The sequence below is a fragment of the Heloderma suspectum genome, chromosome 4 (genome assembly GCF_057233095.1).
Source record: "Heloderma suspectum isolate Gila_16-S chromosome 4, 16-S_ref, whole genome shotgun sequence".
In the NCBI taxonomy this organism is placed as follows: Eukaryota; Metazoa; Chordata; class Lepidosauria; order Squamata; family Helodermatidae; genus Heloderma; species Heloderma suspectum.
Genome location: NC_139461.1, coordinates 61,443,975 through 61,471,474, shown reverse-complemented (window position 1 = coordinate 61,471,474; position 27,500 = coordinate 61,443,975). Strand labels below are relative to the sequence as shown.

The following is a 27,500-nucleotide window of genomic DNA, read 5'->3' as shown; positions in this document are numbered from 1 at the left end:
CTTGACTAGTTTTCTGTTTATAAAACTAATCCTGAGAAATGAAAAATGTTGTCCTTAAATATAAACGTATAGGCAAATTAACATAGATGTAGCGCTAAAATCTGATTCTTATGCTGATTTTTGTTTTCCTGCAGAGTAATAGCTATCCACCAATGTCAGACCCATACATGCCTAGTTATTATGCTCCATCCATTGGATTTCCATACTCTCTGGGTGAAGCGGCATGGTCCACAGCAGGAGATCCTCCAATGCCATACTTGACAACATATGGACAGATGAGCAATGGTGAACACCACTACATCCCTGATGGTGTATTTAGTCAACCTGGGGCTTTAGGAAACACTCCTCCATTCCTTGGTCAGCATGGATTTAATTTTTTTCCTGGGAATGCAGATTTCTCTACATGGGGGACAAGTGGATCTCAGGGGCAATCAACTCAAAGCTCTGCTTATAGCAGCAGCTATGGCTACCCACCTAGCTCTCTTGGTAGAGCAATAGCCGACGGACAGGCTGGATTTGGTAATGATACTTTAAGCAAGGTGCCTGGTATTAGCAGCATTGAGCAAGGCATGACTGGACTGAAAATTGGTGGTGATATGACAGTTGCTGTAACAAAAACAGTTGGTTCAGCTCTGAGCAGCACAGGTATGACAAGCATTGCAGCCAATAGTGTGCCTGCAGTTAGCAGTTCAGCACCTAAACCAACCTCATGGGCTGCCATTGCTCGAAAGCCTGCTAAGCCTCAGCCAAAACTTAAGCCTAAAGGTAATGTGGGAATTGGGGGCCCTGCTGTCCCACCTCCCCCTATAAAACACAACATGAATATTGGAACTTGGGATGACAAAGGGTCTGTGGTAAAAGCTCCCCCAACCCAACCAGTATTGCCTCCTCAGACTATAATTCAACAGCCTCAGCCATTAATTCAGCCACCTCCAATGGTGCAAAGCCAACTGCCTCAGCAGCAGCTGCAGCCACAGCAGCCGCAAGGACCTCAGCAACAGGCTCAGCCTCATCAGCTGCAGCAGCAGCAGCTGCAAAATCGCTGGGTGGCTCCTCGCAATAGGGGTGTAGGCTTCAATCAGAGCAATGGAGCTGGCAATGAAAATTATGGTATAGGTGTTATACCAGTTAGCTCTTCACCTTCTGGTGTAGAAATACACCCAGTATTGGAGAAACTAAAGGCCATAAACAACTATAATCCCAAAGACTTTGATTGGAACCTGAAGAATGGTCGTGTGTTTATAATCAAAAGCTATTCAGAGGATGATATACATCGTTCGATTAAGTATTCTATCTGGTGTAGTACTGAACATGGTAATAAGCGCTTGGATGCTGCATACCGTTCACTGAATGGAAAAGGCCCACTCTATTTACTTTTCAGTGTGAATGGCAGTGGACACTTCTGTGGAGTGGCTGAGATGAAGTCTGTAGTGGACTACAACGCATATGCTGGAGTCTGGTCTCAGGATAAGTGGAAGGGGAAGTTTGATGTTAAATGGATCTTTGTTAAAGACGTTCCGAACAACCAGCTGCGGCACATTCGCTTGGAAAACAATGACAACAAACCAGTTACCAATTCGAGGGACACTCAAGAAGTACCCCTAGAAAAAGCCAAGCAAGTGCTTAAAATAATTGCTACTTTCAAGCATACCACCTCAATCTTTGATGACTTTGCACATTATGAAAAGCGTCAAGAGGAGGAGGAAGCCATGCGTAGGGTAAGAACTCAAATATGATAATGTTTTTGTGTTTTTTGGAGCTTTTTTAAAAATGGAACTCAACCAAATCTTTTTTCTAATAGTAATATTTAGAATGGGTGGGTAACCCATAGGACGTAGGGGCTCCCCTGGCTGTTTTTGTGGCCCCCACCAAATTTGCTGCAGCGGCCATAAAAAGTGGTGATTTAAAAAGCGGTGATTTTTCTTTAAACCAAGATCCATTCCCCATGCACATTTTGTTGGGAAGCAGAATCATGCTCCCAGGAGCACAATTTTTTTCCCCACAAGGAGCATCCCCCTGTGTGCCTTGTATTAAAGGGAAAATGCTGCTTTTCTGCCACTATCAATGGCAGAATTGGTGAGATGTTGGCGAGGGGTGCAACCTCAGTGGGTTCTGGGGATGGGGTAGACTAAATTGTGCCCCGGAGCTGTGGAACTTGCTCACCTCTGATTTAAAGCATCAAGTAATTCAAAACAGATTTTGACGTTAAAAGCTATGGTTTTTAATATGCTAGGGAACACAGTTTTAACTTTATGTATTGCACTGTGAATTTTCTATTGTTAGTATACTTTTACTTCTATATTAAAATCTTCATTTACTTTAATATCAGGCCAAATATTTGCTTTTTTTGGCAAAAGACTGGTGGTCTCAGTAGCAAATTGCACTTGTCCTTAAATCAGTTTACGTTGCTTGTTTTCTTTCGTGATGTTGAAGTAGAATTTGGGTGTGCTGGTGTTTAAAATGTTTCAGACAGTGTAAATGGATATTAGGGTTGTGCACATAAAAAATACCCCCTAGGAATTTGCCTCGTCGGCTTAGATATGGAGACCATTATGGCTTGTAGGCTTGAGTTGGCATCGTGGTTTGTCTCAATTCCGAGACAGGGTCTCACCTTGGTTTTCAAAGCCTAAGATGTCTTCTCCATTAAGTACAATGGAAAACCAACAAACATAACTTTTTTTTTTTTTTTTTTGGAGAATTGGATAAAATTTGCAGGCATAGTAGCAACTTCTTTTTTAATACTTTTTATTTATTTTGTCTTTATAAATGAAATAAACAATATCAATAACTACAGTTTCCCAACAATGCAATATTCTTATGAGGACACAACAGTAACAAAAAGAATAAGAAAGGAAAAGTAAAGAAAAGAAAAAAAATAGAAAAGAAAAAAAAGCAATTTTCCTCTTTCCTCTTCCCTCTCCTCTTTCAAAGGGTTAAATTTAAACTCCAATACCCACGGGCTTCGGATGCCATTCTATTTTAAAAACTATACCTATGTCACTAGCAATATTACAATTTAATAATCAACCTTACATTTCAATATCATATCAATCTTATATCAAGAAAGCAGGCCTACAATTCATTCCCAGTAACCATATATTGTCCTTAAGTTAAAATATAATAGTAATAATTGTTGTTGTTGTTCAGTCGTGTCCGACTCTTCGTGACCCCATGGACCATAGCACGCCAGGCCTTCCTGTCCTGCGCTCTCTCCCGGAGCGTGCTCAAGTTCATATTCATTGCATCCGTGATGCTATCTAGCCATCTCATCCTCTGCCGTCCCCTTCTCCTTTTGCCTTCAGTCTTTCCCAGCATCAGGGTCTTTTCCAGGGAGTTTTCTCTTCGCATTAGGTGGCCAAAATATTGGAGCTTCAGCTTCATTATCTGTCCTTCCAATGAGCACTCAGGGTTGATTTCCTTTAGGATGGACTGATTTGACCTTCTTGCAGTCCAGGGGACTCGTAAGAGTCTTCTCCAGCACCACAGTTCGAAAGCATCAATTCTTCGGCGCTCAGCCTTCCTTATAGTCCAGCTCTCACAGCCATACATTACTACTGGGAAAACCATAGCTTTGATTAGACGGACCTTTGTCGGCAAGGTGATGTCTCTGCTTCTTACTATGCTGTCTAGGTTTGCCATAGCTTTCCTCCCAAGGAGCAAGCGTCTTTTAATTTCATGGCTACAGTCACCGTCTGCGGTGATCTTGGAGCCCAATAAAGTAAAATCTGTCACTGCTTCCATTTCTTCCCCTTCTATATGCCAGGAAGTGATGGGGCCAGATGCCATGATCTTAGTTTTTGTAATGTTGAGTTTCAAACCAGCTTTTGCACTCTCCTCTTTCACCCTCAACAAGAGGCTCTTGAGATCCTCTTCGCTTTCTGCCATTAGGGTGGTATCGTCTGCATATCGGAGGTTGTTGATAATTCTCCCGGCAATCTTAATTCCGACCTGTGATTCATCCAACCCGGCATTTCTCATGATGTACTCTGCATATAAGTTAAATAAGCAGGGTGACAATATGCAGCCTTGTCGTACTCCTTTCCCAATTTTGAACCAATCGGTTGTTCCATGTGTGGTTCTTACTGTTGCTTCTTGACCCTCGTACAGGTTTCTCAGGAGACAGGTAAGGTGGTCTGGTACTCCCATCACTTTAAGAATTTGCCACAGTTTGTTGTGATCCACACAATCAAAGGCTTTAGCGTAGTCAATGAAGCAGAAATAGACGTTTTTCTGGAATTCTCTTGCTTTCTCCATGATGCAGCGAATGTTGGCGATTTGATCTCTAGTTCCTCTGCCTCTTCTAAACCCCGCTTGTACTTCCAGTAGTTCTCGGTTTGCATACTGCTGAAGCCTAGCTTGTAGGATTTTGAGCATCACCTTGCTGGCATGTGAAATGAGTGCAATTGTGCGGTAGTTTGAACACTAATAGTAATAATAAAGCTTAACAATTCAACCAACCAAAAATCTTACTGAGTAATCTTATAGTAATGATAATAATAGTAATAGTGATTAAAAAAGGATGACATTATAATATTATATAATAAAGTTTGAAAGCAACCTTACAACAGTGATATATTTTATACTGGATATATAAATGAGTGTGTTCAATATACCCTCAAACAACATATTTAAATACAGCATATATCTATTTTGGAAAAAGAGAAAAAAATGAAAAAGTAAACGAATATATGTATAATCAGATGTCTTCTGGCCTAGCCTGGATCATGTAGACTAAACATAAACAGTTAAAAAAGCTTATTTAAAAATTCTAGTTCATGGGGCTGGAACAGAAATCTCACACATTTTTATGTTCAGCTATGCCTCCGCCATTTCATGGTTTAGGAAGTTCTTAGTCTGACCTTCAGAAACAATGCAAAATGCAGCAGATATTTTAAATAATATTGTATGTTCATTTGTGTTGCCATATTCTTCGCCTTGAGGAATTGCTTTCTTTTATTCGCCAGCTCCTTGATGTAATCTGGAAACAACATAACTTTGTCTTGTTTCCAAAAAAGACTTCTACCCTCTCTTGCCAAACGCAGGATATAATCCTTTGTGGAGACTCTTGCAAATTGAACTATAATCATATGGTCAGTCCCTTTAGGATTTGGCACAGGAAATGCCTGGTCAATATCAAGTAAATAATCCGGTGGCACAGGGAGTATCTCATGCAAAAGCTTGTCCACAAAGGTAGGCAAATTTACATCAGTAGGCAGATTTTTAATCCCAATAATACGTACATTGGATCTGCGTGTGAAGGCCTCCAGTTGAGAAATTCTGGCAGAGATATTTTTGAAAAGCGTGTATGTTGTAATTTCATTAGTTATGAGCCTATCTTGTAGTTCGTTAACTTTTGTCTCCATTTTTTACCAAGAAGCGTTAATTAAATCCACAGCTCCTTGCAGGGCGGTGAAGGAATTTTGGATTAAATCCAACCTCTTGGCTTGCTCCACAAATTGCAAAGATAAAGTTTTTATCAAAGTAAATAATTCCCCTATATCTTCTGTTCTCGGAGCTTTTGACAAAGGTGGTATGGAAGGAGTGGACGGCAATGCAACCCCCTTTCTTCTCAGTGTAGCCATGTTTCTCTTCAAACAAATCTTGCAGGTCCTCAAATATTCTCAAATATTGTTGATATTCTTAAACCATCCCTCAGGCGCTGTTGATATTTCTTAATCCATATATTACAATGGAACATGCCAGCCCTGTTTTCTCTTATTAAATAGGAGTTTCAGCACAGCTTTTTGCGGTGGTTAAACTCTGGGAAGATAATCCTGGAATCCAGCCCCCCCCCCCCCCGACTTGTGGGGAGTACTTTTCTCCAAGATGTTATCCAGAATGCTGCCTTGCCTCCCCCTTTTTAATTCCAGGGGGGAGATGAAAAGGTTTTTCAACCTTTTAGAAAGCTGACTGAGATAGCGTCCCGCAGAGACTCGATGGGATGCTGCGAGGGCAGCATTGGTTCCAACCAGAAGTTGTCCATAGTAGCAACTTCTGAGGGGATTAAACCTGCCAAATTCCACACAAACAGATACGTGTATGGAGTTTAAAGTGTTTTTAAAAACATGCAGGGAGCCTTTTTCTATTGGGCCATTGACCCACCAAAAATAAATAAATTGGGGGCCAGCCTGCCTTCCTCCCTTGCCTCTGGGTTGCCTGCCTTTTCTCCCACAGCCCCCACCAAAGCCTCACTGTTTAGCAGCTGCCACTTTCAGCCATCTCATAGTTCTACATCTCATCTCTGGTTAGAGGTAGATATGGATGTGAGGCATCGAAAACACCTGGTTGCTTGGAAAGCCTGGTTAGTGCATAAGAGTTTATATCTGCATTCTTTGTGTGTTTTGTGACTGGTACTGAACTAACTCACACACATGCACAATATTAATAGCAGTACTGTAAAGCTCTTGGAGCCGTAGCCCCCTACTCTTTCAGACAGGGGATCTGGATCCTTCTTGCTCTTCTTTCAGAGTAGAGAAGCCCAGCTCATCACTGTGGCTTTATTTTAAGAGTGGTTATTTGGGGGAGGGGTACAGGCAGAGAATGCACCAAAGGTGGCAAGGTAAATTTCCCCCCTGCCCAATGGAAATTGTGGCTCCCTGAAACAAGCTGCTGGCATCTACCACACTGAGGAGAATGGTAATGCCCCACCCTGTATCAGGCAGCCAGTGAGAAAGTGCTGGAGGAACTGAGTAGGACAGAGCCACAGATAGTGCCCTTCTCTGACTTCTGACACAGCCAGGGTGCCATGCATGCATATCTGTTCTGCACAGGACAGTGGTAGGAGCCTGTGGGGCCAGGAGCCTGTGGGGCCAGGAGCAGCCAGCACTGGTGGGCTGCAGACAGTAGGGCATCCCTCTTCAGGCGCTGCTGCTGCTGCTGCTACAGCTGACAGAAGACAGACACAGTCAACTGAAGAACAGAGAAAAATAACTGAAACAGTGCCTGATGTGTTCTTTCTGCATCCCTCCCCAAAGTACTGTAACTGGAAGGAAAAGTAGAGACCTGGTAAAGTAATTCCCTGATTGAAAGCTCGAGCTTGTCAGTCACAAAACTGTGCCCTCCTTCTTTGCCTCCCCCCTTCTATCTGTCTTGATTTTTTTTTTCCATTCTTGGAGAAGGTTAAACATGACACATTGGGCTAAAACAGTAAAAACCACCTTTCTGAGGTGCATCTGAAGGCTCTGTGCCAATCCACTTCAGCTTGAATGACCTTAGATTTCAAGATGGTCCAAATATCTCCCAAGTGGGGTTATTTGCCTTGGATTCATGTTTCATCTGAGGTCATTGTGGAACCCTAATTGGCACTTGGGTGCCCCAAAATGTAAAACCTGCCAATCTTTGCTGCAACCTGCCTCCTTTGATTTCCTCTCGCTTCATTTTCACTTAAATTATTTCTCTCCCATCTCATGCTTTTCCAGTCTCAGAAAGATCTATACTGCCCCCTTAATTCAGTGCCTGGATCAAGCTCTCATGCTGAGAATGGATATATTTGGGTCTCCAGTTTTTTCAACATTACCTTTTTGATCTTTTGAAGCGCCCTCTTTCAAGCATGTACCCATTTTCTAAGCATAAAATAGCTTTCAAGTCATTTACTTCAGTTGTGTTTTGTTCAGCCCTGCCTGCGTGCTACAGAGAATTTTCATATTTTGTACATTTAAAAACATTATTTAAAATGCCTAAAATGTTATAAGTGCTGTACAGATATCAAAAGATAAGATGGTCCCTGCCCCCAGTCTGTCAAACTAATAGACATAATACCAAGGGGAAAAGGAATGAGTAGGGAAGCAGGGGAAAAGCAAGCATTGGAGCAGCTGTGCTTTTGCTACCCAATGGATGGGGCCAGGTTGGTCTCCCTCATGCCATAATGTTCTTCCTGGGAAGTAGGGGGTGCAGTCTCCCAGTGGCCTTTGGACTCCTGGTTAGTGGCAGAGACCAGAGTTTGCCCTCCTTCAGCTGTGCAGTCTTGGATTAACTGCCAGTTGGAGCAGAATGGCTAGAGAGCTTCAAATAAATGCCGTGTGCTATTGGTCCATCTAGCCCATTATTGCCTGCAGTGGGTGGGAAATCTTAGTCTCCAGATGTGCTTGCCTACAATTCCCATCAGCCTTAGCCAGCATAGCCTATGGTGAGGGATGATGGGAGTTGTAGGCCAAAACATCTGGAAGGCCACAAATTGCCAACCCTGCAGTAATGGTTGGGTGAAGGCCAATAAACTGAAGTTGAATTGCAATGAGACAGGTGCTGTGAATTGATGGTTCCAGTTCTGGGAATTAGCGGACATATAAAGCCTAAATGGCTTAGGACCTGGCTACTTAAAGGAGCACCTCTCCCTGTATCCTCTTGCCCATGAATTGAGGTCTGCTGGAGAGGCCCTTTTGATTGTATCTTCATCTGGAATGCCAGAACTTGTAATAGGGCCTTCTTGGTGGTTGCACCCTGGCTGTGGAATACCCTCCTTCAGAGCATAGGCATTGGTTAGCTTTTAGTACCAGGTGAAAACAATTATTTTCTGCCAGTCTTTTTGGTTAACAGTTAGGCCTATGTATCAGAGCAGGAGAGTTGAAGGGTAGTGTGCATTGAATTTGACACTGACTTGCGTGTTTTATAACAATATATTGTGACGACTCTGGGATTGTTTTATGGTAAAGGGTGAAATATTTAAAACTGTAAATAAATGGATGAATGTTATACAGTGGCCATGTGGTTACTAAGGGAGAGAGTTCTGGGATGGGAGAAGCCAAATTCAGTTGGTTTCAGCTGAGACAATGTAGTAGGCAGATGGAATGTCTGCTGACATTTTGTATTTAAGAACTTTTGCACATTGTTTTGACAGGCTGGGAAGAATATGCAAAATTAATGGCTGCTGTCAAATGACGAGACTTGAGTATGCGTTGACAGCTTGCTGAGAATGCACAATGCTTGAGCCATGTCCAGTTAACAGTGAACAGTGAACTTTAGTTGAATATACTAGCACTTGTAAACCCTTGTGCTCTTCAAATGGAAAGAGGAGTTAAAGTAGGGAAGTAATAGGTGGGCTCTCCTCTAGGATGCGTAATATCCTAACTCCTGAACTACTGTTTGGGGTGAATTTTGCAGTTGTAGGACCCAGCAACCCCATTCCCAGGCTTGGTCTGTCCACCACAGAGAGCTTCTTATACCATAAGAACCTGCTTTACAGGATAGGAGCAGTTTAGAGAAGAGATGAACAGTGCCATGTACCCAGCCAGAAATTCACAGGCATAGCAACTGGACATTCTGAAGACTTATAAATACACTTGCTAGTAACTAAGGAATTCAGACGATGGAAGTGGGTGGGCAGAAGCTGTTTAGTTAATAACCAGAAATATATGTCTGAGAGAATTCTGAGATTAGCTGGACTTGCATTGTATGCACATGTAAAAGCCAGCCATTGCTAGATCACATTGAACACTTAATTAACTTTGGTGGCATGTGATGTTCACTCCAGTCCTCAGCTGGAATTGTGACTGCACCCTGAAGAGAATAAAAGCCTGAAGAATAAAAACCTCTTTGACCCAGTTATTTCTCTAGGCTGCAACTGAATAAACAGCTTTGCTTGAACCAAAGTAGTTTTACTGTATTTGAAGATAAGAAAAATCTCACTATGTGGCATCTTAACCACGGTCCATAAATAAACCAATATAACATCAGACTTTGGAACAACTTCCAATGTAAATTTTTGTGATACACACTTTGTTTGCAGTTAGTATCACAGTTAAATGTGGCTTACATATTTCTGAATTTTCTTGGCTTTGTCAATTTTTAAGATTCATCCAGTGGCACATCCTCGTTGATGGTTATAAAAACAGCTTTGTACCTGTTTTGAACCACAAGCTATTTAAGCTGAAATTGAATTTGAGTCTATTTAACCCACTTACTCCAATTTGACTAAAGATGCAATCCTATGCATATTTACATAGAAAAAAGTCCTATAACTCCCAGCATTCCTCAGCCAGCCATGCTGGGGGTTGTAGACTTTTTTCTGTCTCAACATGCATAGGGATTACACCCTAAATGTGCTTATATCAAAGTATTCTAACTGGACAGGTTATTTGGCTGAGTGTATACTCTGTAATGTATGCTATTTTGTAGTTATGATCTCAAAGGCTTTTAGAATAGAGTGAACAGTGATATGCTTCTGTAACTTCTAAAGTTATGAGAATAGTCTTGCCTTTAAACATGAAGTTTAACTAAATTTTTCACATTGTTTTGTTTTGCTTACAGACTTCCCATGGTGGCTACTGTGGGGTGGGCATCCTGTTTTGAGTTTCATTTCAAGTAGTTGTGCTTGCTTTGGTTGGAAATTACCAATATTATTACGTAGCCATTGTTACTCTTCTTAGATATCCATAGTTAGTATAAACACATATATGGTAAATTCCTTTGGTGAATTTACAGGATTGCGTTTGGAATTATTCTTTTGGCTATGGACACTTGAAAATAGTGGCCTGGTTCTCACATAATGCTTACCCATGGTTTATTTAACCCAGGGTTTGTTGCTCTACCCAGGGTTTGTCTGACAGATGATCGAATAAACCATGGTTTGTGTTCTCAGTCCCTGGGTTTGTTTCCCTCCTCTTTACCCGCTACCTCCTTATATCCCAAATGTCTTTGGGACACTGTAGTGTAGAGCTGTTGACATTTGATTGCTTTTGCCTACTCCCTCTATAGGCTGGCAAAACACAACCCATGAATAATCCATGGTTCTGGGTTCACAAGTAACCCATGGTTTAAACAGCCCAGAGTTGACAACCCAACCACAAACCATGGGTTCTTGTTTTGGGCTGTTTATAGTTAACAAACCATGGTTTGTTAGCATGGCTGCATTCACACATCACAACAACCCAGAATTCAGCAACCCAAACCATGGGTTAGCTTTATATGCGAACCATGCCAGTTTATTAGAACACATCACCCCAGTAGCTTAGAAATTATTCTCTATTGTCCTAATAGAAATAACTGAAATATTTCACAAATAAGCCTACCAATGATACAAAAAAAAGTTTTCTACTCATTTAAAAAAGGAAATGGCAAGGTTTTCATCAAAGCATAGAAATGCTAATTAGTAATGTTTATATCATACCTTTGCATACTTCATGTTTTTTATGGCCATAGGATTTTACACCCTTGTGCCAAACTGCTCTGGAAACCCCTTTTCCACATCCCAGAATGCCTTCAGGGGAATTAAACATTAATTGTGTTAATTATTATGTACGCAGCACATTGTTTTACCCTTTTGTACTCTAGACAGGGAGTCAAACTATTTACATTTTCTAGCTTGGCTTGGTTTTGGGTCAAGTCAATGACTGGTACAGTTCCACTTCACAAGCAGAGAAAAATATTTGTTATAATGCTGATTTGCGTCTGTAGTAATTTGATTAATATTGAGTGATAATCCTAATTTGAGATGACTACACATAAAACAAAGCCTACAATATGTATGGAAAGTTTGCAAATTAAGGGAGGGGAATAGGGAAGTACACAGGAAAAGTTACAGGTATTGACTTGATATTGAAAGATGCATGAATTCTAAGAACCTGAAATTGATAAATGAGAGAGCGAATTGAGATACTGTTAAACCAGAGTTTAAAAAGATGTGTACTATCTACACAGGTTCAAGAGCCCAAATGTTTGCCCTCCCCCCTGCCTTGATAATCTGTTTTTGTTAGCATATGTAGAATAATCCTTTTGCAGGCATTAAATGTGCTCACTATGTGGTCCATAGCTGGAAGTTACTATTCAGCAGCTGTTTGATTCTCAAGCCCTTTTAATTTAAATACAGTTGCTTGTCTGCGATCAGTAATCTACCTCAAGGTTATATGTTTGGTGATTTCTGAAGAAATGTTGCTCATAAATTCACTTATGAAAACTGCATTGCATATTGGGAGAAATCCTGAAAGGACTGAAAGTATTTCTGTTGGATGAGTGGGAATTGACAAAAGTTTGACAAGGTTTGGATGACACACTGTGGCTGTGAGAACCAAATTGCATATCCAACCCCTGCTTGGAGTTGTCATGTCATGCAAACCCAGCAAGTGTGGGTTATATGAGAGTTAAACCCTAAAACAGACCATGGGTTATGTGAGGGTTGTTGTCAGGAGCGCCCTAGCTGCCTCTTTCAGTACACTACAATAGCCAACTCAAGACACAGATGAAAGGATTCTTTTCAAGGCTTTAATCCTTTTACAACTTAATGACTCTTTCAGATGCTAATCACCAGCGACTAAGCAAGGAACAGCAGAGTAGCCTATGCTCCGAGTAGGCAGTTGATCCTCATTTGAAGGAGAATCACTTGAAGACCCTGAACTTATGGGCCAGGGAGAGATCTTTCCCTTGGGTCCACGGGACGTGGCCATTGCTTGCACGCCAAACGGGTGCTACGCCTCCTTTCCACGCCCTCCATCGCTCGTCGCTCCTTGTGTCTGTGTTGAGCGTCTAGCAAGCCCCCCTCCTGCACTTTCTCACTGCCAGGGTCACTATGTCGGGAATGCCGGCAGGAGGAATCTCTGCCAGCTGCTGTGCCTGTGAGGGATGAGCTGGCTCCTCTCCCACGGATTGCTGTTCCTCCTCTGAATCAGAACTGCTTTGGGCTTCTATCAGCTCAGTTTCCACCCTGACATCATCCCCGCTCCCATGAGGCCCCCCCATGCTCCTCCCCTGGGGTCCTGGATTTGTGGGGGTACAGCTGGTGGAAGCAGCAACGGAGAATGCACATTTTCCGCTGGTTCCCAGGTTCGCTCATCTGGCCCGTACCCCTTCCAGTCCCCTAGATATTGCAGGCGGCTGCAAGAAAGGCGGGAGTCCAGCTAAGGTGGATGGGAAAGCCTTAGAGTGGTAACCAAAATTGGCAAAAAATGAGAGTTTGGCGGGTGGAAGCATGGCAGGCATTGTTACAAGCAAATTCTGCGAGAGGCAGGAAGGAAAACCAGTCATCTTGCTGGTAATAGACATAACAGCACAAATATTGCTCCAGAGTCGCATTGGTGCGCTCGGTCTGACTGTCCGTCTGTGGATGGTGGGTGGAGGAAAGACAGAGCGTCACATGGAGAAGCCCAAGTAGCTCCCTCCAGAAATGGGCAGTGAATTGGGCCCCCCTATCCGAAATGAGACCCTCGGGCCATCCGTGGAGCCGGAAAACATGCGCCAAAAACAGCTCCGCCGTCTCCCTGGCTGTGGGCAACCCAGAGCAGGGGATGAAATGGGCCATCTTAGAAAACAAATCCACCACCACCAGAATGGTGGTCTTACCGTGTGAGGGAGGCAAGTCAGTGATGAAGTCAAGGGAGAGCAGTTTCCAAGGTCCTGAGGGGGTAGGCAAGGAGTGAAGCAAGCTTGTGGGCTTGCCTGAGGGGGCCTTCGCCCGCTGGCAGGTTGGGCAGGAGGCGACATAGGTCTTGACGTCCTGACACACACGAGGCCACCAGAAATCCCACGTCACTCCGTGTAGGGTCTTGGTGAAGTCAAAATGCCCAGCAGTGGGGGAGTTGTGGCACTGATGGAGGACCTTCTCGCGGAGGGGTCTAGAAGGCACATAGACCCGACCGGAATGGTAAAGCAGGCTACCTCGCAAAGAGAAGGGGGTAGAGTGGGGGGGGGCAGAGGCTAGCCCCAATTCCTCCACTTTTGTGCGAACAAAAGCATCCTGAGCCTGTGCAGGGTGAAGGAGTTACTCCCAAGAGTGAGGCACCGCAGCTGCGGCCAGGGGCGGGGGGGGGGATGAATTGGGGGGGATGAATTGGTGGGGGATTTCCCTCACCCCCTGGCTGGAGGTTCGGCTTATAAGAAAGAGCATCTGCTTGTAGGTTGTCGGAGGCCTTCACGTGGCAAATTTTAAGGTGGAACCAGGGAGGGAAAGCGACCACCAAATCTGCCTCTGGTTTAAGGCACGGGCTGTCTGAAGATGTTCCAGGTTGCGATGGTCGGTTCTAACTTCGACTGGGTGCTGTGCCCCGCCAGAAGATGACGCCAGGTCTCCAAAGTGGACTTGATGGCCAACAGTTCCTTCTCCCAGATGGTATAATTCCTCTCAGACATGTTCAGCTTCCTGGAGTGGTAGGCGCAGGGTTGCAACCTGCCGCCTGCCTGATCTGGCTGAAAAAGCACCGCCCCTACCGCAAAGTCAGAGGCATCAGTTTGCACCACAAAAGGCTTCCTCAGGTTCTCGGCTCAGAACTAAAAAGCTTCTTAAGTTCCTCGAAAGCCTGTTGGGCAGATGCCGTCCAATGAAAAGGAGGTTTCCTGCCTTTAAGGAGGTTCGTGAGAGGAGATGTCAGCTGAGCAAAGCTGGGCAGGAACTTTCTGTAGAAATTAGCAAGCCCCAGAAAACGTTGCAAGTCCTTCTTGGTGGATGGAGCCTGCCAGGAGAGGACAGCCTGGACCTTGGCAGGATCCATCTTGATACCGTCCACTGAGATAATGTAGCCGAGATAGTCCAAAGAGGTTAGGTCAAATGCACATTTCTCCAGCTTGGTATACATTGGGTTCTCGCGGAGGCACAGGAGGATGGTGGAGACACGGTGCTGATGGGCGTGGGGGTCCTCAGAAAATATAAGTAAATCATCGAGATACACAATGAGGAAAGAGTCCAAATAGTCCTGGATGATGGCATTCATAAAACGCGAAAGCGTTGGGGGGGGGGCGCAGGCGAGCCCAAATGGTATCGCTAGGTATTCATACACTCCATACCGTGTGCTGAAACAGGTCTTCCACTCATCCCCCTCCCTGATGCGAATCAGATTGTAGGCGCCACGCAGGTCCAAATTTATGAAAATCTTGGCTCGCCCCAGGTGCTCCAGCATCTCAGGGATCAGGGGGAGGGGGTACTTGTCAGGGATTGAGACCAAATTGAGGGCTCTGTAGTCGTGCACCGGGCGGAGTTCTCCAGATTTCTTGGTCACGAAGATGGTAGGTGCGCAGGTGGGGGAGGAGGAGGGGTGAATGAAACCACATCTGAGGTTTGTGTCCAGAAACTCCCGCAGAGCTCAAAGTTCCGGCTCCAACATCAACTACAGTCGGCCAGCGGGGATGGTCGCCCCTCGAATGAGGTTAATGGCACAGTCAAATGGGCAGTGGGGGAGGAGCTGGTCGGCCTCATTCTTGTCAAAAACATCCCGAAAAGCCGTGTACTTCTCTGGGAGGATCATGGTAGCTGAAGAACTGCCAGAAGCAGACGAGAGGGAGGAAAGGGTTAAGGCCTGGACTGGGACTGGCACCGCAGTCAGGAGGCAATGCTCCCGGCAGTAGGGAGATGCAAATTCCACTTGCTGAAGCTCCCAAGAAATCTGAGGATTATGCTTAGAGAGCCAGAAAACACCCAGCACGATTGGGTATTGGGGAACCTTGGCCAAGTGAAACAATCTGCTCAACGTAGGACTGGGCGCGCAGAGTGAGCGGAGCTGTAATCCGGGTCACTGCGCCCGAAGAAAGAGAACGCCCATCGATGGTCTCCACTGCCAAGGGGGCAGGAAGAGGCAGGGTAGGAATCTTATGGAAGAGGGCGAAGGTTTCATCCATGAAACTGGTCGTAGCCCCCCGAGTCCACTAAAGCCAGGGCTTCCACCCCACCCCACTGGGAAGAGCGGAGGTGAACATGCAATCGGAGATTGGAGGGTGGGGGGTTGTGGAACGCACCCACCGCGTGTGGAACTGACCCCCACACTGGAGACCCCCAACAGGCTTGGGGGGCAGCCTAGTCAGGCCTGGGAGCGAGGAGGAAGGAGAGGAGGGGGGGCAGAGGAGCTGCTGGTCTAGCGCGGCAGGTTTTGGTGAAATGTCCCAGCTTTCCACACCGAAAGCATCGGCTCTCAGCGCGCTGCCGCTCTAGTTACTCCGGCGGCAGTGGGGCTCGGGTAGCTCCCAGCTGCATCAGGGGCTGCTCCACCCCCACCACAAGGGCGGGAGGTGGGGTAGGGGGTAGGAAAAGTGGGGGAATGGGAGGAGGGAAATCCTGGGCCTGCCGGTGCCCCTCCAGCTGACTATCTGGAGGCAGGTCTGGATGAGGTCCTCCAAAGTAGGTGGGCTAGGCGTGTGCGCCAACTCATCCAAGATCTCGTTGTTCAAACCATCCAAAAACTGAGCCACCAGCGCAGCATCATTCCACTGTAAATCCTGCATCAGCAAGCGAAAAGTTGTCGCATAGCTGGAAACTGAGTCCTTGCCCTGCCTGAGGCGGCGAATCTCCCGAGAAGCCGTCAGCGTGCGCAGGGGGTCACTGAAAAATCTGGCCATTGCTGTTATGAAACCTTGATAGCCCCCAAGCAGGGGGTAATTAGTGAGAAGAAGTCCTGAAGCCCATTTAGCTACCACACCTGAAAGTAGGTTAATGATGGAAACCCACACGAACCTGTTCCGTCAGGAAATCCTCAGGTCGAAGACGCATGTACAGCTCTGATTGGGCCCGGAAAATCTGAAAAAGTCCTTTCTCACCAGAAAACGTCTCTGGCAAAGCCACCGGGCACTTGCGGCGGGGGGGAATTGGAGGTGGTGGGTGTTGAACCGCAGCTTGTAGATTCTGTACAGCAGTCATCAGTTGAGCCACTTGATCACGGAGAATCTGGTTCTCTTGCACCAGAACTTGCACCGCCAGGTCCCTGGCACCCTCCATTTGGCAGTAGGAAAAGACAGAAAAAAGAGGAACGGGCACCAAGCTGACAGGAGCGCCCTAGCGCTCTCTTTCAATACATTCTAATAGCCAACTCAAGGCACAGATGAAAGGATTCTTTTCAAGGCTTTAATCCTTTTACAACTTAATGACTCTTTCTGATGCGAATCACCAGCGACTAAGCAATGAACAGCAGAGTAGCCTATGCTCCGGGTAGGCAGTTGGTGCCTGTTTGAAGGAGAATCACTTGAAGACCCTGAACTTATGGGCTAGGGCTAGGGAGAGATCCTCCCTCTTTCCCTTGGGTCCACGGGACGCAGCCGTTGCTTGCATGCCAAATGGGCGCTACGCCTACCCCTCCATCGCTCGTTGCTCCCTGCGTCGAGCGTCTAGCAAGCCCCCCTCCCGCGCACTCTCACTCCCAGGGTCACTATGTCGGGAATGCCGGCAGGAGGAATCTCTGCCAGCTGCTGTGCCTGTGAGGGATGAGCTGGCTCCTCTCCCACGGATTGCTGTTCCTCCTCAGAATCAGAACTGCTCTGGGGTTCTATCGGCTCAGTTTCCTCCCTGACAGTTGTTTAACCCTTGCATAACCCATGCTTGCCAGGTTTATATGACATGACAACCTCTACGTGAGGGTTACATATTCAAAATGGAGGCTGCATGTACTTGCACAAGCCACAGCCTCACTGTGGGTTAACCCATGGTGGGCTGTTGTGTCATGCAAACGGCTCCTTTATGTTGAATTCATATTATCCTGTCTGATAAGTTTTGTAGAGAGAGGGTAGGATAGGATAGAGATGATACACTGGGGAAAATGGTAGAGTGAATGTGCTTGCTTCTACTAAGCTGCCAAGAAAAAAAATGATTTGTTTTACCTTTCCGTAAACAGTGTTACTTCTCAGAATAAGAATCTCTTTGTTTGGGTTTGGACAGTCATGGGGGAAAAGAAGCCATTGTGGCTTCTTCCCCCCTGTGCATGTTGCACACACCCATTGTTTACATAATTACCCATGCTGCAGTGCAGGTTGGTGTGTTGCGTGAACCCGGCGCGGGTGGCTTTGTACCCACCTTACAACCCATGACTTGCAATAGGGGTTATAGAGTGGGTATGAAGCGACCCCTGCCATGCGTCAAGTTCACATGACATGCCAACCCATGCTGCAGCGCGGATAATTATGTAAACAGGTGTGTGTGCAGCACATGCAGGGGAAGCCATGATGGCTTCTTTCCCTCTGCGATCATCTGAACACCCCCTCAGTCTTTATCCTCATTCATAACGGATTGTCATGGATTTGAGTATTCCGAGTTGATGTAGAATGAGAGTGCTTTGAAGCATGCTTTTCTTTAGAGAGAAACATTATGCTCATTTCATTTAAGGAGTTACTTAAGTCTTAATATCATGTACTACAAGGAAGTATACATTTTAACAATGCTCTGCCTATTCGTGGTCCAGAGAAACATTGGCTTGGATCCAAAGAACTGTGAGCAGCAGAAGAAAAGGTATTGGTGCTGTTCCACTAGTTTAAGACTTCTTGCTTTGTCGTGCTTGCCACAATGTAATGGAGACTATGTTTACATTATGCGAAACATAGGGTTGGATCCAGAATTGACTCCAAAAATGGAAGGGTTCCTTGTGTTGGTAGAGGGAACCATTGGATTCCAGTGGAGCCTCTCCGTTGGAGGAAGGGGGTAGGGCAGCAATTTTTTTCTGATTTCTCTTTACCCCAATACCACCTCACACACTGTTCTGAAGGGTCCCGCAGGGAGGAGGTGGGATCCATGAACATTGCCTCTTCCCCTTCCTCCCACAAGATAATGCAGTTCACAGAGTTCTGCTCTGTGAAATTCTGGATCAATCCATGGTGCATAAGGAAGATTCAGGATCTAGCCTATAAACTTTAGATGGTCTTGAGAGAGACGTTGTTCAAAGAAAGTTACTGGATTTGGGGGCTACTTTTCATATGCAGTGCTCTTCTACCAGGTCAGAAATTTCTGAGGATTTCTCTAGTGCAAGGATCCACTAGCTTTTGGATCCAATCAATTAAATATAAGCCTCTTTAGATGCTCTGTATTAATTGCTGCACAGGGAAGAGTGTTGATGAAGTTGTATTTTATACCAGTTAGCTTTTACCCTGTAATGTGGACAAAGACCTATGTTTGGTCCATTAACAGAGCTCAAGGTCTTGGAGTTGGAGCCTAAAGATGGTATAATTTTCTACAGAAATCCTACATTCAAAACAGTTTGTGCATACAAATGCTCTGATCAGGTTTCATGAATAGTGCATCTGACCTAATGCACAGTATAAGGATAAAGTTTTCCTCCAGTATCTTTGTTACAAAGGAAGGCCTGGCATGCTATGGTCCATGGGGTCACGAAGAGTCGGACACGACTTAACGACTGAACAACAAATCTTTGTTACTGAAGGTTACGTACATTATAACACATATCAGAAGGTGCCACTTAAGTTTTCTTCTCAGGGCATCTTTAATGTTCTGGAAGGCAATGTCAGTTTTAGATGCTATTTACCATTTGTAAATTGTTCTGTAGCATAGCTACAGAAAAGCATGTTGCTAAGCTACAAGGACTCCAAGTGTCACTGTTACTGCCAGACTCTGTGGGACTTATCCAAAGCATATCTCAGAAAGCTTTTCTATATACCAAACTCATTCATTGTTTAATACTTCACTATAAAGTGATAGCAAGGAGTTCTGCCATGTGCTATGCCTTTTCTATGGCATGAGCCACAGAATGTTGGAAGGCAGAATCAGTGGAAAACACTCCATATTTCATGCTACTGTTTTACTAATAGCATTTATTCATCATGGGGTTGGTTTGAATACCATCATGGTATGGGCTTATACAGTAAATTTGCATAATGTAAAACAAACACTGTTTATAGTTAATTTATGGAAGCATGTTTTTTAGTTTTATAAAGCATTGCGCCATCATTTTTCTTTTTCCACTAAGTTTGTGTGAGGAAGTTGACTTCTTAAGATCAGATATCTAGAAATACTTAACAGAAGTTTAAACTTCACAGGTTGGATTGGGAAGCTAACTTTTCACTCATGTAATTGCCTCCATTTTTTCTGTAAAGCATGCAGCATGGTTTTATGAAATATTTATAGTTGAACAGCTGCTATATTCTATTGAGCAGAACAGAAGTATTTTATGACAGCTCTGTACTAATTTTCCTTTCTTCTGTTCTGCAGGAGAGGAATAGAAACAAACAATAACTGTACGGAGATGGTCCCGCTAGAATTACAACACTAATGATGTAGACTCTGGAAATGCCTAATATGTCTAAGAAGACGTTATTAAAGCTTTGTTCCTGCTTAAGGTGACATCTTTGAACACTTTAACACAAAATTGACTCTTCTTGTAATGGTTCTCATCAGTGCATCTGCCCTTATACTCTCTCACCAAACACACTTGAGAACTGTAACTTCGTCAAGCACTTTCTGTCCTGAAGCTTTTACCAGTATCTGCTGTCTTTTGTAATTATGCATCCTAGCTAAGGCACAGGAGATGGAACGAATGCAAGGATTCATTAACTCTTTGAATTTGTTAAATACTAACAATTAACCATCATAAGTGGTTCAATGATGTGAGATTCACATTGCTTCAACTTATTTTTCTTTGATGTAGTTTTTTAATTGTCAGTTTTTAGCTATTCAGCAGAATTTAAAGCAAAATCATGCCATATTTAGTCCTGGAGTAAAACTCAAGTCTAAATGTTCATGTGAAAATTATTGTAGTAAACTTTTAATATGGCAAAGCAACTTTGAGCTACAGTTTAGCCAAATGAATTATAACATGAAATTATATTAGAATGACATTTCCCTTGTTTCAAACTGTTTGGTGTAGAGAATATTAATATATGCAGCTTGGTGGGCCGCACCAGTTAATGCACATTTCCTTATTTTTTTTCTGTAAGATGTATACCGAAAAAAGTGCATTTGTCTGAGGAACTGTTTCTTTGCTACCACTCAATCTCAGTTTTGAGTACATGTACCTCAGTCTAAATCAGACTTTTTATGACCTTTATAACTACACTTAAAATCTTTAATTCCTATTTCTGGGTGTTTGCAAGCCTGAAAAGATTGCTATCATGGAAGTGAAAATTTACTCCTCTAGGTGATTCACTAGCTAAATAAACATAATTCTTGTTTTAGCAAGCATATACTCAGTTTCTCAGATTTTGTTTGTTCCCAGCTCTGAATATGATAGTCTGGTATTCTTTCAATTCAAAATACTTGGGAAATAAACGTTTATCCATGGTTTTGGTTTGTATGCTCTCATGGCTGTGTTTACATGTTATCTGTTAGTACTATATAATAAAAGCCTAGGTACCATATTCACCCGAATATTTTCTATGCTACTTTTTAAACTTCTCTTTTAAAATGTTCACTTGCACATCAACATGAATACTGTCTTGAAAGTACATAAGCTCTATTTGCATACAATACTGAGCAGCTCCACTCTGGTGTATTAGGAGGTTTCTCCTTTTAGAAGATCAGTACAGAAAGAAGATACAGAGGAGTTAAAAAAAGAAAAAGAGGAATGTGTGAATGGTTAATGTATCTGTGAAACACAAATGTTTGCATCATGTCTGGAATCTTTCACTTACACTATTTCTGAAACTTATTGGGTTGGTCAAAACGGTTAGGTCCCGTTACATTTTTTTGCTACTCTGCATATACGTAAGTTGGAAGAAATGGCAATTTTGACATAGTGTATAAGCAGTCACTGCCATTACTTTTGAAAACATCCTTATATGCATTACATGGCTTTACAGCTTTACTTACTTACAGAGCAATCCTATTTGTGGGGGGAGCAGGGAGGGGGAAAACCCATGGTGGAAGAACTGCCACTTCCAAACCCATGTCTGGCTTTGACCAGCCAGGCCAGGAAGGAAAGCACACATTGGAGTAGGGGATAGTGTTGGAGATTTCCACTGCTGCAAGAAGGAGGCCTTAAGGGTGGGCCTCCTTCTCCACCTGTAGAGAAGGAGGTCTGCAGTAATCTGTGGTCCCTGGGACACTGTCCTACAGACCATAGGTTTGCACTGTAAGACTTCCTCTATACACTTGGATATAAGCTTCATTGAGTTCTGTGATGCTTCCTTTTTTCCAGTGAAATATATTTAGATAGTAAATATCTACAGTTCCAAAGCAAAGAATTTGCTTGACTGCCATAAAACAATAGAAAAAAATACAAAGGGTATGAGTATGAAAGGCTAACTTCAAAATAAGTTATTCACTCCTTTGTATTTCAAGAGACGATGTGTTGGAATTTTTGTGTCGTCATTATCTAACACAGGGTTGAATTCAAATATAACAGTATCCCATGTTGGATGGCCATGTGTAATGCAACCATGTGGACTACATGTTCGTGTGGTAAGTAGTTTTTATCACATCGGCGCAAATTGAGAAACAGGATTGTTTTGTTATTGTCAAAACCTGCTTGAATACCTATCGATCAAACCTATATAGGCACATATAGTGCTGGTCATGGTTAACAAAACTTCAGTGTAACACTACGGAGATAATTCTATTTAATAATGAGAAACTTGATAGTTAAGAGGCATCCTTTCCTACAGTCCTTTACATAATTTGCCACAATTGTTTAGTTCATAAAAAATAAGGCAGGGCGTTCACACATAGACATTCCATTAATCCTCATGAATAGCATTAATTTCCATACATATATGTTGGGTACACACAGTATTTGTTTCTGGCAAATGTGTTTTGGAATGAATGTGTGTAGATCACCGCAGACAGGACAGCAACTTGCGGGGATGCTGTCCCACTTTAATGACATTGCAAAATGTGTGAACAGGACCCCAGTGGTGACTACTTTAAAATTGTATTTGTGTGTACTGAATGCTTCTGCTTCTTTGGAGTTAATGTAAAGAAAATCAACTTTTTGCTTATAGAGAATCTATGTTTTTGCACTAGTAAAAGCTCAGTTCCACAACCTGCAAATCAAACAGATGTCTTCATTTGCTAGCTTTGCATGATTTTATTTTGCTATTCAGTCATCAGGGAGGGCAAGTACTTTGAAGTTCTGCTTCCTGAGCACTGAAACCCTATTCAAGCACTTTCCTTTTTTTAACATTTAAACCATATTTAAGTGCACCCATGTTTTGAAGCTTATCTTTGTAGCCATAAGGGCTAGAAATGTCTTTTAAAAATCGGTGAGCTTCTCATGGTTCTGACTTCTGTACTCAATACCAAATTTGGCACTTTTTCCAATGTTGCACATACATACAACACTGGGTGAAATGTGATCACATAGCAGCAATTTGGATCAGCTGACTTTTGTGACTTCCTGGTTTGACATTCATCCTTGAATGTGAAACTGGGGATGCTTTAGACTTGTGTTAGGTTCTTTATGTTGTGTATAGAGTGACTCATTTTGTTGTACAGTAATAAACGGTGTAATCCTATGCTTGTTTAGACAGAAAAAAGTCCTACAACTCCTAGCATTCCCCACCCAGCATGCCTAAACATGGATAGGATTGTGCCATTAGTAACTCTGTGAAACTTCCATTTGTGCTGCAGTGCTGGCTCTGTAATACATGAATACAAACCAATGTTTCTACCTTTAAAAGCAACCTTAAAATTAATTTAAATAAAAACAACACCCATCCCAGAATTCACGTGCCTTAACCCACATCTGAGGCAATGGGAAGATTTCCAAGTTACAATATTGTCTCCTTTTAATGTAAATAACACAATCAGATGTTTCTTCATTTTCTTGGTGTGTATGTTATACTGAAATGCACAGTATAGCCTTCTCCAACCTGATGCCCTCCATGCTGGCTGGGGTTAATGGGAATTATTGTCTAATTCACCGGGTTGGGGAAGGCTGGTATAGTAGATACAGATCTAGTATTCAAACTCTTTGATCTTACACTTGGCCCCATATTACCAGTACACATGACAAATCAGTTTAACTATAGCCTATATCTTTAAATGTGGAAAAAATAAGTAGTTTGTGGGCCAGCTGGGGTGGGGTTTTTTTTGGTGAAAGGGAAGTATTTAAATTTTAGATTTATCCTTAATTAAGCAGCATCAAATGATCTTGGATAATACAGGGTTGGGTCCAGACATACTTATGCTTAAATCAGAGGAACAAGTTAGTCATAAATAACTCAAGTCCCATTGCTTTTAGAACGTCTACTCTAAGGATGATTAAGTCTGGATCCAATCCTGGATTTTAAAGGTTTAGACAGGTTTGATAAGATTCTGTACCAAAACCCTATGGGTTCTGGGCAGAATATTTTGTGAACAAGCTACTTGCATTTTATCTTGGACTTAATGCTATTTTAAGATTTTATGCTATTTATAGCTATATGTTATTTTCTTCATATTGTCTGGGAACTAAAGTGCTGCACATGGCATTCTGTCCATGCACCAGGGATTTTTTGCTCCATGGGCAGCATTCCCTGAACATCGAATATTATGTATGAAGAACCCTTAAACTGCTCTGAATGATGCAGATCAATATATGTAAATGCTTATTTTATTAAAATGTTCTCAATTGACATGTTTATTCTCATCTAAATATTACTATGAAAAATTGGAGTCAAGGTGCTCAGGATTCTGTGTCAGTATCAAAATTACATGGAATTCCAGAAGACTCCCAAGTTTTATATTCTGTAATTATAATGTATGTACTCTTGTGTGATTTAAATTAATAAATTAATTGCATCTAGTACAGGCTACAAGCAGCGAGAATCTTCAAGGAATCAAGGAAAAACAGTACTGGAATAAGAAAAAAAACCACAAATGTATGTTCTGTAAATCTTGGAACAGACCCAAAGTTTGTGTAAGCAGAAGGCCTGTCATGCAGCAGATCCTTTCTGTCCACTTCTCTTCCCAAAGCCTCTCTGAAAGATGGTGTGAGGGCACTCCTGAGCAATGTAGACTGTGCTACTGGGGCTACAGTGGTAGAGAGGGATCGCTCAAAACTGAGTGGCTAGAACCTTATTTTATTTATTTTATTTTATTTTATTTTATTTATTTATTTCATTTCTATACCGCCCAATAGCCGAAGCTCTCTGGGCGATTCACAAAAACTAAAACCAAACAACACACAATAAAACAATTTAAAATATATAGAACATTAAAACCACAATATAACAATACAACCACAATAAAACCTAGCAGCAGTACAGGAGTTTAAAATACAGATTTAAAACAGCAAAGATAAAAATTTAGAAAGCTAAAATGCCTGGGAAAATAAAAAGGTCTTCACCTGGCGCCGAAAGGAGTACAATGTAGGCGCCAGGCGAACCTCACTAGGGAGCTCATTCCAGAGCCGGGGTGCCACAACAGAAAAAGCCCTCCTCCTAGTAGCCACCCGCCTCACTTCCTTTGGCAGGGGCTCACGGAGAAGGGCCGCTGATGATGATCTTAAGGTCCGGGCAGGCACATATGGGAGGAGGCGATCCTTCAGGTAACCTGGCCCCAAGCCGTTAAGGGCTTTGAATGTTAACACCAGCACTTTGAATCGGGCCCGGAAATGGACTGGCAGCCAGTGCAGCTGGAAAAGTACTGGCGTAATATGAGCTCGCAGGCCAGTCCCTGTTAACAATCTTGCTGCCCTATTTTGGACCAGCTGAAGTTTCCGGACTGTTTTCAAAGGCAGCCCCACGTATAACGCATTGCAGTAATCCAGACGAGAAGTTATCAGAGCATGGATAACTGTAGCTAGGCTATCTCTGTCCAGATAAGGGCGTAGTTGGTATACCAGCCTAAGCTGATAAAAAGTGCTCCGTGCCACTGAGTTCACCTGTGCCTCAAGTGACAGTTCTGGATCCAAGAGCACCCCCAAACTATGAACCTGATCCTTTAGGGGGAGTGCAACCCCCTCCAGAACAGGTTGAATATCGCCTAGCCGGGCAGACGAACCACCCACTAACAGTACCTCCGTCTTGTCTGGATTGAGTTTCAGTTTATTAGCCCTCATCCAGTCCATTACCGTGCCCAGGCACTGGTTCAGAACAGCCACTGCCTCACCTGGTTTTGATGAGGAAGAGGTAGAGCTGGGTGTCATCCGCATATTGATGGCACCTCAGCCCACACCTCCGGATAACCTCCCCCAGCGGTTTCATGTAGATGTTAAACAGCATGGGGGATAAAATAGAGCCCTGTGGAACCCCATGGCACAATTGCCATGGCACAGAGCAGTAATCCCCCAGCACCACCTTCTGGAATCGGCCATCCAAGTAGGAGCGGAACCACTGTAGTGCAGTGCCTCCAACTCCCAACCTTGCCGAAGAAGATTTCCCCCTCCCACAGCCTTCCTCTGTCATAGTTCAGAAGGGTCCTCTAATCCTCTGGAGAGGCTTTTGGGGAGTTGAGGGGGAATGGGGAAGACCCAGTGTTCCTTTTGCACAATGTTTGGATATGAGCCCATGTGCTGGTAATTGAGGTTGAAACAAATTTAGTTGTTTTTCTTTCCTGTAGGGTTTATGTTTGAGAGTAGTTGAGTACATCCTCAGCATCTTCTGAACTTCTTTGGAGCATAGCTATTAAGTGCAGTAGCTAACCCCATCACAACTTGCAGACACAAATATACTTTCTGATCGCTGTCAGAGTATACATTTTTGGAAGAGGAGCAGTAATCTTTACATTCTATTTTCTGATATTACAGTATGCTCATTTGGATGGCCACTCATGGCCAGAGTTATTTTGTAGGGATCGGTTGATGGCGGGTTGTACTGGCTCTCAACATGCTTGAAGTGCTGGAGCAAAAATGGCTATTGTGATGAATTTCAAGATTTGAGCCAACATCTCCAGTACTGCTTTGTCAAGCACATCACAGTTTGCCCCGGAAACACACTACATCACATCACTGTTTAAAGATGCCCAAGAGAACTGCTGTATTTGCTGTATTTAGCTTTTTTGTGAGTGCATCCTGATTTTCTGGATTTGTATATGGGTAAGGAATGCAAAGGCTACTTAGGGTATCTTTGACTGCTGTAATTTGGGTCTTAGCATTGTTTTTATGAATTGGTACATGTGGAAGCATTGGTACGTTGCCTGAGTAGCTGCACATGAAATGGATCTAACACAAGGACTATTCTATATGAGTCTTTTTTCCACTTTGGTATCTTACCAGAGAGTAAAATTGTGTGCACTGAGTGGACATGATTTTTTTTTTTTTGGCCTCTCATTCCTTTAAACAATGCTAAGAGTGGTACTTCTTTCTCAATTGCCACTTATGAGTATTTTTAAGAGAGAAGTGGCAAAAACATGCGGGTGTATGCTTCACATCAGACAATGATGGCTTATTTTGATTGTGGCTTACTTAAATCATGGTGTGGGCCACCCACAATGTTGAATAAATATCACCTGGGCATGACTTGTGCCCAAACCTGGGCAGCTTGTCTTGTTGGAGGGGAAAACAAGTCTCCAATAATCCATAGGCTGTTGTAGGATTATTGGAGGGTTGTTTCCCCTCCAACAAGCCATGTCACCTGGGTTCAGATGACATGACAAGCCATGCCTGGGCGGTGATTATGAAAAATGTGCCCTGGTATGTGCCATGATTCAAATATGCTACAGTGGCTTATTTTGATCCTGCGAACTGGCCTATAGAGTGGATATATACAAGTATTAAAATCACGTGGGGTGGTTATGTGAAAGCAGAGCTTGCACAAATACTCTGATAGCATGCAAAATGTACTTTGGCTTTGAATATGCTACCATCTTCCCTCTCAACAATTTTTGCTTTTGACCTGTGGTTTTGGTTATATTTATTTAATGATTGCCTGTTCTTGGAGTGATAGCAACCTGTATTTTATAGTAGCATAGCATTTCACAAGTCATATTTTTCTCTTTTTCAGCAGATGCGTAAAGTGTATGT

At 43.3% G+C, this 27,500-nt stretch overlaps 1 protein-coding gene across 1 annotated transcript in view; it reads left to right on the top strand.

The window, feature by feature from the left end:
* The window catches only part of YTHDF3 (YTH N6-methyladenosine RNA binding protein F3), a 34,258-nt gene extending 13,282 nt beyond the window's left edge, over positions 1-20,976 (top strand). The window contains exons 4-5 of the mRNA XM_084849429.1: positions 135-1,718; positions 19,832-20,976. Coding sequence (XP_084705555.1) covers positions 135-1,718; positions 19,832-19,855 — 1,608 coding nt within the window. The 3' untranslated portion in view covers positions 19,856-20,976. The remainder of the gene's footprint in view (positions 1-134; positions 1,719-19,831) is intronic.
* The last annotated feature ends 6,524 nt before the right edge of the window (positions 20,977-27,500 follow it).